Source organism: Parus major, chromosome 1A (genome assembly GCF_001522545.3).
Source record: "Parus major isolate Abel chromosome 1A, Parus_major1.1, whole genome shotgun sequence".
In the NCBI taxonomy this organism is placed as follows: domain Eukaryota; kingdom Metazoa; phylum Chordata; class Aves; order Passeriformes; family Paridae; genus Parus; species Parus major.
The window spans coordinates 15,823,141-15,837,236 of NC_031773.1; the positions used below are offsets into that span (position 1 = coordinate 15,823,141).

The 14,096-nt window shown below is 33.7% G+C and overlaps 1 protein-coding gene across 7 annotated transcripts in view; it reads left to right on the plus strand.

Annotated features, from left to right (window-relative positions):
* Positions 1-14,096, plus strand: part of TAFA5 (TAFA chemokine like family member 5) — a 436,021-nt gene that overhangs the window by 216,350 nt on the left and 205,575 nt on the right. For all 7 annotated transcript variants that reach the window (XM_033514544.1, XM_033514550.1, XM_033514545.1 and 4 more), the window contains one exon: positions 9,928-10,077. In XM_033514544.1, the coding sequence (XP_033370435.1) occupies positions 9,928-10,077 (150 nt within the window). The remainder of the gene's footprint in view (positions 1-9,927; positions 10,078-14,096) is intronic.

The following is a 14,096-nucleotide window of genomic DNA, read 5'->3' on the forward strand; positions in this document are numbered from 1 at the left end:
TAACAGTACTGTGTGAGGAACCATGGCAAATTGCTTGTATCTTACGGTCAATATGAGAAGCAATGCCTCTGGATAATGTTCAGGACACCCTTCTGTGAAGAATATCTATCTCTATGTGTATATGTGTGTGAGTTTATCCAAGTACATATATTTTTGTGTTTAGAAAACTTAACTGCAGTCTATTCTATGTCATAGAAAACATATTTCATGATGGTATGCCATGAGTAATAGTGAATTTAGTTCATCAAAATACTGAGCAGAGTGGTATCAGGCCTCATTTTTGTTCCTTTTTATTGAGGACATTGAACTAAGGAAGTATTATTTATTAGGCATTCATTGGGAAATTGATAGCGTAATTTAACTTTTTTATTAGCTAGTAAAACTGATAAGCAGTACATAAAAAGATGGACCTTGTTATAGAGGGAATAATAATAATAATAATAAAAGGTTCATTTAAAGTTTTTTAAAAGGTCATCAGTGTATAAAGTCTTTTTGACATTGCCTTCCGTAATATGAACGCATACATACCACATAACTTTTGCTTCTGTTGATAGATTTTTTGTGTTTATTTTGCAGCCACTGAGTCCAGCAGAAAATTAATTTATACAGTTAAAATATTTTCAGGTTTTCAGTAAACTGAAATTAATTCTACATCTAGTGTGAACATACAGGAAGTACATTCTTTAAGGAGAAGCCCCTTTATATGTGGTAGAGTTGAAATAATGGAGTTGTGAGTGTGCAATGGTTGAACAATTAGTTGTGCAAATGGAAGGCATTGTTCCTGGTTAGTGGGACACAGGAGGACATATTGTGTGTGTTTCTAATCTTGAGCCCTTTACTGATTGGTAAAGGTGGGTGGGATGACAGTCGTCCTCATTCACTGCTCTCTCTTTGGGTAGCCTTGGATACATGAACAACTTAAAAACTCTTTTTCTGACACCCTCCTCTGAGTTGTGCAAAAGAGAATCTTATCCCATAAATGGTTATCTTCTTGGAGGACTAGAAATAAGGATATAAAAATCATGGATTTTATCCATGAAAACTTTTCATTTCAGCATGCACCTGTTTCATAAGTCATTTTGAGCAAAACAGATAAAAATGGAAAATGCAGCAGTGAAGCTGGCCCAGATAGAAAATCACTCCTCCAAGTCTGCAGAACATCTGAGAATAATAGCCAGCATACTCCTGCTTCTCTGTCACACTTGTGTAAAACCCTGTTCCCAGACAAACCTTTAAAATTAATGCCATCACTCAAATTAATCAGTTAAGGAGCCTGTCAAATTCACTTCTTCTGGTTGGTGCTGAAGTTGGTATTAGTCTAACAGAAAGGATATATTTCTTTTGCATACTATGTCTGTCTTTTTGAGTCTCCCCTTGGTGCTGTACCTGTGCAGGTGGGGCTCGTGTGCTGACTGTAGCCATGTGCTCAGCATAGCACCCGAGTGAGGGCCTTCCCTGCACCCTGCTGTAAACATGGGGAAACTGCTTTGTGGCATCAGGGATGAAAGGGAGAGCAAAGCAAGAAGAAACAGCAGACACAGCAGGTACTAGCTGTTCTCTTCTGGTCCTGATGATGTTCTTGATTTGAGCACTCATGCTAGCATCCAGATTAGTTGAACACATGCACCATAAACTCCCTTTATGATCCCTGCAGACGCACTGTAAGAGATGCAAATTCTACTTGTTGGAGCTTTGGGCTTGTGGTTCCTTTGTATGCTCAAGATTCTCAGCATGAGACTGATTTGGATTCATCCATAATACTTCTAATTAATGTCATGTATTTTTCAGTGGGACTATTTCTTCTTAGGTACAGTAAGACTTTCAAAATTGTTGAAGATTGTTTCCTTCTTTGATATGTATACTGTTCTACTTCAGAGTTTCCTTTCTTTCTTTTTTTTTTCTTTTTTTTTTTCCTTTTTCTTTCCCAGTGTTTACTTTTATATTTCCCTGTAGTTATGTGTGAGCTGTTGTACCTATATGTCTGTAGCAAGTGCAGCATAACCAGGTCTTGAGAGACTTAATTTTAAACAGAGAATGTTTATGGACTTTTCCTGTAAACAAAAAAGATGGCAAAAAAAATTGCCCGAGCTACTAGAACATTTTGTCTGCTATCTCGTGACTTCAGGGTAAGCCTGCCATCTAGATTATAAAAAAAAAAAACAAAACAACTGCATTACAGTGTCATTACTAGAAATAAAATGTTTTAGGTTTTTTTTGTCATAGTCTTTTGCGAAAAGGGAAGAGTAGTATTACAGGCAGTAATGAAAATGAACAGCCTTATTTTAAAGAAATCATCTAGACCTAGCAACAGGACAGTAGGTTATTTAGTGTGATCATATTTGTCCTAGAAAAATGACAACATTTTCATAATTTGAATTTTTTATTCATACATAGGTATGAGTTGGCATATGGCATGTTAACAAGGCTGGGTACTGTTAGGTAGTAGTTGTCTTCAACTCCTACTTTGGCCTTCAGGTTTTGAAACCTGCTACAGGCACGGAATAATGACACAGTTCTTTTTGTGTAGTATATAATTTAGTTCCTGGTAGATGGTAATTAGACTTTGGGGCTACTGTTTCTGCAGTTTAAGGGCTGAGATTCAATACAACAAAATGCCAGTAAGTTAGTTCTTTCCTGCATGGACTCTTACTGGACCAAATTTTACCCAAAACCTGCTGTTGAACCCAGAATCTTGGAGTGCATATCTTGATACAAGTAGGATGGCTACTTGTGTGATGACTTTTTAAAGGCTGTTCATTTTAAGCAGTTTTCAAGTCCTTCTAGAATAACAATCAGGTAATCCTAGGATAATGGTTTGATAGTACAAAGGAAAGCCTGAGAAGATAAAAACACGGTTTACCTGAGCAGCTACTTTATATCTACTTCTGATATATGACTTTATCTGCATGTTCTTTCAAACTGATTTCATGCTCCCTGCAGTGACATATTTTGCTAACACAACAGACTTGTTCCTTCCCGACATAAAGCTTCTGGCTCCAACAAATGTCAGTAGCTTTTTAGACAAACCTGTGCTTTTTTTTCCTGTCTTTCTCAAGAGGAATATCAGCATCCCTGCAATAACATTTTTCCCCCTATGGCTATTCCGTTTGTTTTATAAACAGACTAGGTTTATTTTACATGTAGAGGCTGGTAAAGGCATAGAAGAAATTTTTTGTCTTTTTTTTTATTTTTATTTTTATTTTCTTTTTCATTTTAATTTTCTTTTTCCTTTTTTGTTTTCTTTTTCTTCCTTCTTTTTATAACATCTTTTAATATTTTTAGGAAAGTAATAGAATAAGAGCCACTTCCTGATTTATGCAAATAAGCAAAGTTTTGTTCCATCCTGAATTCCTGCAGTTATTTCCTTTCTGTAACCAATTGAGGCCTCCAGAAGCAATTAACTAACCCTTGGAGCTGCAGGTCCTCCTTGGAGCAGCTCTGTGGAGCTGAGATCTGCAGTTCACACTGTCTTACACAGAGGGAGAAATTACTTAAAGAAAAAAGACTCAAACACCTTGTCATTTCTACATACATAGTATGAATTATGTTTTCAAGTAACAAAGGAGGAGAAATTAGAACTACGTTCTAACTAGGCAAATCACTTGTTTCCACATTAAATCATACATCCTTGACTTTTTGAGCTTTTTCTGGTCTGGAATTCCCTTATTGTGTACCAAATCTGACTGAGAAATCCATTTGGAATCTGAAATCTTGCAGTCTGTTTTTACTGCAGTTTGGTTTTACATGTATTTTTCTTTATCTTGTGTTTTTAATAGTCAGATATAGGGAGAATTATTCCTAATTATACAACAAAACATTAAGCAATTACATGTAATAGTAGTATCAGGTGCAATAAGTTAGGGCATTACTCTTATCTAGGAAAAAATTAAATTTCAAAATGGGCCCTGAATGTATCTTGAATCTCCACAGACTTGATTTTCTTTCCTGTGCAACTACTTAGAAGACTAGGATCTATCTTAATTAAAATTTACTGCTTATTTCAGAATGGAAGAGCTGAAAACTATTTTCCTGTCCTCCTAATGTCTGTGCTGTTTATGTGCTTGAGATGGCTAAGTGGTAGTTTGAAAATTGCAGAAAGATTAGTAATTACTAGGGGGACATAATATACTGTTTCATTGCAGTGGAACTCTGAAAATATTTAAACTAAGTATTTAAAGGAGAAGGCATTAATCATATTTTTATCATTATTCATAAATTTTACCAAATTAAGCTCTATAATTATTTTTTCTTTATCAAATGGGCACTCAAGCCACATCTTTTAAGATATTTATTCTTTAATGCCACTAAAATACAACATCACTTGTTTTAAGACTGAGAAGCTACAAAGGTTACATTATAAAGTTGACTCTCATCAAATATTGCTGTAAACCTATAATGAAATAAATGTAAGGAAACTTCTGAAAGAATTGTACTGTATTTTACTCCACTGGGCACCTGTGGGTTACACCAATGGATTAGGATTATCCAAATTAATTCGTTTTTGTTTCAGTAACATCGGCCCTTTCTTCTACTGACAACATAATCATGCCCTCAAGAAAAACTGGTAAAGGCTATTTTAAAGAGTTTGTCTAACTCTACTAGCATGAAGAATTGTTTTGTGTAGTCTTGTTACTTAAACAGACACAACATTTGTTTCAATAAAACGATCCATGGTCCAAAATGATGTATGAAACATCTTGGGAACAAATGCTTTTCATGTCATTGACTTTGAAAGGAGGAAAGGGAAATAGTGTATTTCCTTGAAAATATTCTACTGCAAAACTGGAATGCCTTTGTATCACCTAAGTTAACAACTGAAGCAATGTTCTTATTTGACAGATATTTGCTTATTCTCAAATTGTGGTGATTAATTTGAAAAACTTTTTCTCACACTGGCTGAGCCAATTCTGCCCTGTTACTTTATTTTTTTTTTTCAGAAGCTTTCTTTCTTATTTAATTTCTTTCTTATTTAATGCTAGTTGGATTTCCAAAAATTTTACTCTTGCAGCTTAAACATGAGTATGGTTCTTTGAGGCAAACCAATTCATTGCCATAATCTCCCTCTTTATGAACTAGATTTTAAAAAGAAAAGGTAATTGAACTGTCTGGATTTGGATCATATTCAGTGTAAGAGATCTTCTTTCAAGACATTTTCCTTGAAGAAGGATATATGACAAAAAATTGAGTTCTGCTTAAACGCATGCTTTTTATATTTTAAATTGAATAATTTTTAAATATTTGTTTCTCAGGCTAATGTCAAGCTGTAGATAATGAGTGACACTTAGTACTTCAGTTCCCCCTTGTTTCAGTAGGAATTGTTGATCCTCAGCTCTGCTCAGGAATTGACATGGCTCTGTTTCCAGAAAGACTTCAATATTGTAATATAAAACTACTGAATGTATTCCTATGATCTGATTTTGAAACAACTCCTGCATTGTATTCACTGACAAAAGCATATCTGAATCTAGCCAAGAATTTTAATACCATCTAACTTAATGCATTTTGAACTAAAAGAGCTTGTGTTGCTAGGCATCAAATTGGTGATGCATGGAAAAATTGTTCACTGAAACTATAATATAAGCCTGCATGTACAAATCACAAGTAGGTTTTCTGGACGAGCATGTAATCTAAACCTCTGGAAAAATCTTTATGTTTAGATCAAGACTTACTTTCATTGTACCCACAGATTCCATTAGTTCATAATTAGATTTTATTTCTTTAAATGAATTTTAGGTAAAGCCTTCGGCTTTACAATAAACATAAATTTAAAAAAAAAAAAAAAGTTTGCTGTAGTTAATGTGGATTATTTAGATTTTTATTTCCTAATGGAGAGTAAAAATATTTTAGCCATGTAAAATTAAAATATTATTCCAAGTACCCTCCATGTAATACAAATATATCTATTGTTTAAGGTTTTTACCTGTTGCTGAAAATATAGATCTTTCAAAATGTTTGTTCTTTCAACAATGACATATAGTTGACAGAAGAGTCTTAGTAATAAGCATGAAAAATGCCATTTGCTTTTAAGCTTTTCAATAACAATTTTTTTTCAAGAATGAAACACTAACGATATTTTAAAAATGGGCTCTTTTTACCTTGAGGTATTTCCTGCACATTTGCTAAATATGTGTACACTCATGATTCCTGCAAACTCCATGAAAGTCTCACAAAGAGAGAAAAGCAGTTTGAGGACTGATCACAAATGGACTTCATTTAGAAAAAATACCAAAGTGCTGTATACAGCAGTTACTGAAAAGAATTTCAAGATACAAGCCAAAAGTACAGTCCTGTTTTATTTAAAATTTTAACACTTGTGCATTTTTTTATTTTTGTTTACTTTGGCTTGCATTTTTAATTCAGAATCCTGTGGTTTTCCCTTTTTCTGAAATAATTCCATATAGACGCATTTGTGTTTGTGGTGGGAGAGAGTGGGGAGAGATCAGCTGGCATTTTAAGAATGCAGTGCTACACTATAAAAGAGCATTAAAGAACTGAAACTTTTCTCTGTTTAGTAATCAGACAGTGACAAAACAAAATCAAATAAATTGACAGTGAGATCTTAATTATTGGATTAAAATAATAAAACAAATATTAAAATTATTTTCATATATATATAGTAACAGTGGCAAAAACAAAGAAATATCTGCTAATTAATTTGGAAAACTTCAGTTTTATGGTACTTCTGAAATAATCTTCATTCTGGTTTATAAAATAGTAAAACACAAAATTGTCTTGGAAAAAATATTTTAGACAAAAGGAAAATTACTCTGTTCCTTAAGGATGTTTGTCTTTTTTCCACCAAGATTATTTGTTTAGGTTGCAGGGTGGTGAATTGCTTTGTGTGCTGCAAATATGTACAGAAAATATAATGAAAGTGTGGAGCCTTTATGAATTTTCATGGACTGTGGCTTTTAATCTCTGAACTGGAAAAGCTTCAGTGAAACTCCACCCATTGCTGCCTTGAGATTTCTTCTCTGGCTTTAGGAGTGAAGTGGAGCATGTTCAGAGGCTCACCAATGAACAGCCTTTTTTCATTAACATCTCTGAAAAAGGTCACCATGTTAACTTTAAAGGTGTCCCAATTTTTGCCATTCAGTACTTGCAAAAAGCATATTCATTTAGTTCCATTACTTTGTACCTTATGTTTCTAGATTAAATTGTTAAAAAGCCAAAGTAGCTCACGTCATCTAAGTGAGGTACTCCTGTAGTCTTACCCTCTACATAATGAAAGACAGAGAGATGGCATGTTTTACACCAGGATGACTCTCTCTCTGGAGATGGCCTTCCATAACCTTAACTAATACCTTTCATGCTTTACAGCCATCTAGAGCCGAGGAACAGTGGATGTACTCTCTGCTGCAATGCTCAATATGCTTGCAATCTTTGCAGCCTGTGACACAATCAGGAGAAAATATTTATGTCATATATGTTAGAGCTCCTGTAACTCTACAATAACTTAAAATTTTCTTCTGCTATAGAAAAAAGAAAAGCATCAGATAAAATATCTGTGTATAGCAATTACTTTTGTGTAGGTATCCTAGTTTTCAAAATTCATAAAGAAAATAAGGTCACTATGCCTGGAAGAAATTATCATTTCTGAAAACCAAAGCAGAACTAAAATTGTACAGGTCCAAAAGCAGAAAATACCATTAAGCGTTCTTATTGATGCTCATTGCTTGCAGTCCCTGGGAAGCTCATTGCCTTCACAAATTATCTTGACATAGAACTTCATTGTTTTTATTCTCTGACTATAGCCATTATTTGCCTTCACTGTGCTGTAAATCTGATTCTTTCCTCTGAAATGGGAGTTCATGCAGTTATTCCCCTAGATTGTATGATTTATCATAGCTTCTAATGAAAGAAATAATAGTATAAAGACTCATGGATAGTGGAGAGTATGGAAACCCATACACTTATATGTGTCATACTTAACCCTTCCACTTTCTTGTGGCCTGAGGCAACAGCATCTAAATATGCCTCTGATTATCTTTTTTTTTCACATGATCTAGCAAGGCAGCTATATTCCTCAGAAGCAATATATCTCCTTCAACCCTGAATGAAATATATTAGTGCCAGGGCAAAAAAAATAATTTTTTGTTGTTGTTTTATTTTTTTTTTGTTTTTTTTTTTAGTTCAACATATTTGAGTGTAGCAGGATCTCTCTTGTCTTTTTCTAGAAAATTATGTGCCACTATCTTTCTTGCTAAACCTTTGCATTCTAATCCAGTATTTTTAAATTAACAAAGAAAGAAGCAGAATATAATAAAGTCCTCTTATCAAGAAGTTTATTCTAAGATGTTTTTATTAACAGACTGGGTGGAAAAGAGTAGAAACACAGGACTGACCAAAGCCCATAAGTTTAGTTGCCAGGAGTCATTAAACACAGTGGTGATAATGTTCACTGTTGTGAAAATAATATGTGTTTGTAAGTGCCTGATGTATGTTACTTAGATGTCATATATTTGCATGCATTTGTAGTACCTGATTCCATACCCATCCTTGATATCTTCATTTTTGCCAATTTTTAATTTACTGTAGTATAAGAGTCAGAGAAACATAAAATTTAGGTGCCTTAGCAGTGAACAAAACACAGTGCTGGTGACAATCTACAATATTTTGCTCTTCTGCAAAAGCATCTTAACTGCTTCTGAGAAGAATAGACTGGGTAAACTTGTATTCTGAATTTAAAAAAAAAAAAAAGGTTAATAGAAAATCAGCATTTTATTTTTTGACTTAAAGGCCATTCAAAAATATTTCAGGTTGATTGGGTTTTACTTTTTTTTAGTTTTGATGTTATTATAGAATTTTTGGATTTTTCTCATTTTATTTCAACAGCATAAAAACAATTTACCATTAATATTATTTAAACTGTGTTTTTTTAAAAAAACTGAATTTAATTTTTCTTTTTTTTTTTTTAATAAAAACTAAAATGTAGAAAGCTTGTGATTTGCAGATAGTGTTGCACATGTTTACTAGTGCACTATAAACCCCAGAAAATATATGTAATGCAAAATGGTAGTTGGAATTTTTTTTCAGTCTTTCTACATATTGAAATTCAATAATGTATCTTTCCTGACTGTCAAAGGTACTATTTTGGTGTACTACTAGCCTACTACTGGTTGTACCAGAGGAAGTGCATTGCTTTGAAAGTATAACATTAACTTTAAATTAATGTTCTTCATAAATAATTTTTTTGAACTTTTGGGTTTGCTTCTCATATCATAGTCCAAATTCAGAATTGGTGTGGATTTCTTTAGTATCTAGGAAAAGCTACCTATATTGGAAAAGTCAATAAAAAGTTAGTAATTACTGAGCTAAGGGTGTGGTGTCATTTAAGTCATTTGACAGTTACCTAGTAAATTTAGTAAAAAAAATAAAAAATAAAATAAAAGCTACATCAAGTATGAGTCAGGAAGAGAATTAATTACCTTTCAGTTTAGATGGTGCAAGAGCCAAAGGACTGACAGTTTGGCAAACATGGGAATGCTTTGAAAGTCTTTCTCCTTCAAAAGCAACACACAAAACAGTTAAGCCTTCATTGTACTCATGGAAATTTGGGGAAGTTTCTATTTGCAGTATATTTTATAACTTCTTTTCTGAAAGTATGTAAAGAGCATACCATTTACATTTCATTGCCAAAAGATCGTCCCTTTACTTAGCCAACATAAGTAAAAGTAACCTGTGTAACCTCAACTCTCTGGCTTTTACGAAACAATAATCATTTTCTGACAGAACCAGTTTGCAGGGTTTTCATATGTCCACCACAAAGAAAAATTGTATGTCATCTTAGTTTTATTATATCCATCAGCTGGCTGCCCATTTGTTGTGGAGTGTCTGCTGTGACTTGGGGCCGTGGCTCTATTCGGCTGTAATAGATTGCCTGCAGTGCATTCAGTGACTGGGACCTGTTGCTGGTTTGTTTTCCAGGTCAGCTGGCTGCAGGTACATGTGAGATTGTTACTTTGGACAGAGATAGCAGTCAGCCCCGAAGGACTATAGCCCGACAAACAGCTCGCTGTGCATGTAAAAAAGGACAGATTGCCGGCACAACAAGAGCAAGGCCAGCGTGTGTTGATGGTAAGAAGCAAAAATCTATTCAATCGGTTTCTGCCAATACAAGAGTGCTGTCTCCTGAAAAAACAAAACAAAACATGCTATAGAAGAAATTTTCATGTTGTCCCAACTAGCAATGGCAATAGCATTGAAATTCACCCAAAGGGTAATACTGACTAATAGTATAGATATTTCAATTACATTTTTTTCCATTGGGAAATTTCACTTTTGTTTTAACTTGATATGCAGTGGAATGTTAAAGGCATGGTACTATTTTATTCTGCATGTGATTACAGAATCAGCAGTGAAATGGCATTCCTTTTCCCCCTACTTTTTATTCCTTAAAACATTAAAAAAATGGAGCAAGCAATCCTCAAAGGTCTTATGCCACTGGGAGGCTAATGTGACTGCTCCTGTGTGATATTTAATGCTGTTGAAGAAAGCACAGATGCTATAATTGGAATACAGTATCTGAATGTACATCACATGTCCAGTATTTCATCTCTCTTTAAAATGATATTCTGTATGATTCACTGCAGATGCACTGATAGCATGTAGCTGGAAAACTGCTCGCATACAGGGAGGTATGGAAATGTTTCACTTTGAAATAATTTTTTGAGACAAATTAAATTCTCTGTTACATTTACAGTGGGAGAGTCTTCAAGAGAGGTCTGCCCTGAAAGGTTTTCAGTAAACATTAATATTAAAAATGAAATTTGAGACATGTTGAAAATAATGATATTAAATTATAAGTTTTGATCTAGTCTCCATTAACAAAAGAAAAAAAATATATATATACATGCTTATGTATAGAACTATAAGCAATTCATGTATTGGCTTTGAATACTGGCTGGTTTGAGTCTTCAGTTAAAAATATTGCAGAGAACACCCTACTGTTGCCTCAGAATTTGGTCGTTATCAGTGGTTATCAAAGAAGACAGCTCAAAAGGAGATTTCAGAGCCAACCCACAAAGCTAAATATAGAACGTCATGCACATTCTATTTTTGCATTTTTCTTTCACTGTTTTTAGTACTCTGTAAGATACTTTCTTAGCTGTCTCTTTCATAATACAATACTATATCCACTAGTTCTCCTTTCATGTTTTATTGTAAGATCATAAGATGTAATTGCTTAAGAAAGGAATTATTTTATTATATTTATAGTTGCAACTTTAGGAAAAGAGCTTACTACCAATTAAAATATTCAACATATGTTTTCTTCTTTAAAACAACAAAGTTCTGAGCAAGAAGAAAATAGTTTTCCACCAGCTGATGGGAACAAAACCTAATTTTTCCTCAGTTAGTTTTGGCCTATGGTTAGATTGATTTGCTGTAACTTGGGTATCCAAAGGTAGCTGCTAATGACTTCAGTTTTTCTTTATACCAAATAAAGACAAAAAGGTACCCTTTCAGAGTAATCTATCTCATTTTTACTGCCTAAGATAAGTCAGATGTATCACTCTTTGTTGCACACTGTCTGCCTTGCCTTGATACACCTGCGAGTGTCTTCAGGTGAAACTGAGCTAGAATACACATGTTGCTAAGAAGACATGCCTGCACCTCATCCTTCAATTATACATTAGGTTGTTTTCAAAATATGGAAGCTTTGAGTTAATTAGATATTTGAAAATATTTTTTCTTTCTTTACTTATTTCCTGGAGGAAACTCACAACGAAAGTCTGTTTCAAATTCTGCTTGTGCTTTCAATGTTCTTGATCATCATTTCAGGAAAAAAATAACTGGATGACAGGATTCATGGTTAGAGATCATGTAGTCAGAAAAGGTTCTTTATGTAATACTTTGTTGGAAAAAGAATTGGGAAGTTCATCAGTTGAAAAATAAAGCTTCACTTTAACATTTGTGTCTAAATCCCATAATTATTTTTTTAAGGCTGACAAGGAGTCACATGGAAAAGATGAGGAATAATGGGTACAAGTTTCTCCTGGGGATATTCCAATTAGACATAAAATGATAATTTTTCAAAATGAGAAAACTCAGCCTTTGAAACACCCCAGGGAACTGGTGGATTCCCCAGTATTGTACACATAAGATGCAGTTGAACAGGGTGATGGGCCATTTTGTCTAGACTGGTGTTTTTGCCTAAAAGGTTGGACAAGATGATCCTTGTGGTTCCCTTCCTATTCTTTGATTGGTGACACATTAAGATACAATAACATGGTTCTTCATTATTTTGTGAAATGTTTATAATTAGGATGTTAAGCCCTTTGCTAAGAATAACTACATGATATGTAGGACATGCTTCTTTATTTTCCTGAGCACTGTTGGGGATGTTTTATAATCAGAGCTCAAAAAGGTTAGTAATACCTAGAACTGTATATCAAGTGTCCAGACTAGACAAAAGTCAAATCTTTGATCTGTAGGTTTTTGTCATGAGTGAAGTTAAAAAATCTAGTTTTACATACCATCAACACAATTATATAGGAAGGAATAAACAAGCACTTTATCTTGTCTCTAAACTGCTTGCAAGTAAAACTGGCAGATAAATTGGCCACAAACTGACAAGCATCCATCTGTGAATTTACCAGGTTCATAGTTTAAAGAATGAACATTGATTTCTTCCATATTTTTATACACATTTCTAGAATACATTTTTTCAAACACAACTACTTAATGCTTTATTCTGAACATGATATGAATGCTACATAAAATTATGTAGGAGAAAGCTGTATTTGTCTCCAATATTAAGTCAAACACTGCTGGTTTAGGAACGTAACAAGCAAACATAATTGCTGGGTTGTTTTTTGTTTTTTTTGCAATAAAGAATCCCATTTTTCAAAAAAACAAATAAATCCTTCTCAGCTTTCTTAAATAGGATATAGAATGTACTTTTGCAAATTTTTCTTCATTTGTATTACTGTTCATGTTAACTATATAACTGCTATTTGACATTTCATTTTTGCTATCAAAAAGGAAAAAATCCTCAAAAATTTGCTTCTTTTAATTTTATTCTTTATATAGTCTTGATTTCAAATAGGTTATTTCTAAAGTGGAGGTAGACCTTAGACCTTTAATGCAAAGTCATATGTGAAGGAAGCAGGCATAGTAAGTGTGACCTGCTAACCCAATAGTGACAAAATATTAGCTAACAGCTTTGTTGCATCTTCTGGCAAGAGAGTGGTTTAAGGATTCATTATTAAAGCTGGTAATTTTTACAACCTTAAAATACATCGTCTTGTAGCTAGCTATCATTTGTACAATGTTCAATGGAAGGAAGTACCTGGGAATATATTTGATTGTGTAGTATATTTCCTGGAGCTTCGAAATGCAAGTGTCAATTCTTGCAGCAAAAGGAGTAGGTAATTTAAGGGCTCTTAAACCTTACAAACATTGGGTGAGATTGAACTTGTCAACATAGCTCTTAGAGTAAGTCCTGAGTTGATTATCAAAATCCACTCTTCTTTCCACTGCTGCATCACTGAAGGTCTTTTCCTAATAAAGGAAGCACAGTGAATGTCAAATAGATAAAACTGGAATTCTTAGAAATGGAAATACAGTGTTTAGAGTTTGGTCTGAGCAGTAAATGAAGAACAGACAATTTCTTGAAATATTTCCATATGATGGAGAGGGTTGATTTAATTTGTATTTTTTCCTAGCAGTCTTAACTATGGCAGATTGCTAATGTATTCTGAAAAAAAGACATCGATATTCACCCTGATTTAAAGCTTGATTTAGTGTTGATTGCTTCATTTCTACACCCACGGAGTCATAATGTATATTTGGTATGTTTGGTTATGATGTAATTTTTATTCATGAATGTAGGGTTTGTGATATTATGACAGCAGTTTGCCTGCACTTTTCATTATATTATTTTTATTTGCAACTGGTGTTCCCTAGTCCCATTTTTGAGATCAAATTCCATAGCAATGACCTCAGTTGCATTAGTTTGATAAGATATTCTGTTTCAACATAGCATCTGGTTTATCACCACTGTAATTTCCCTGTGTGTCGGTTAAGCTTCATCAGTTTTTAAGCTGGAACCAGTGAGAGATTGGAAGATAGCAATTATTCTTTGGTTTTGTACA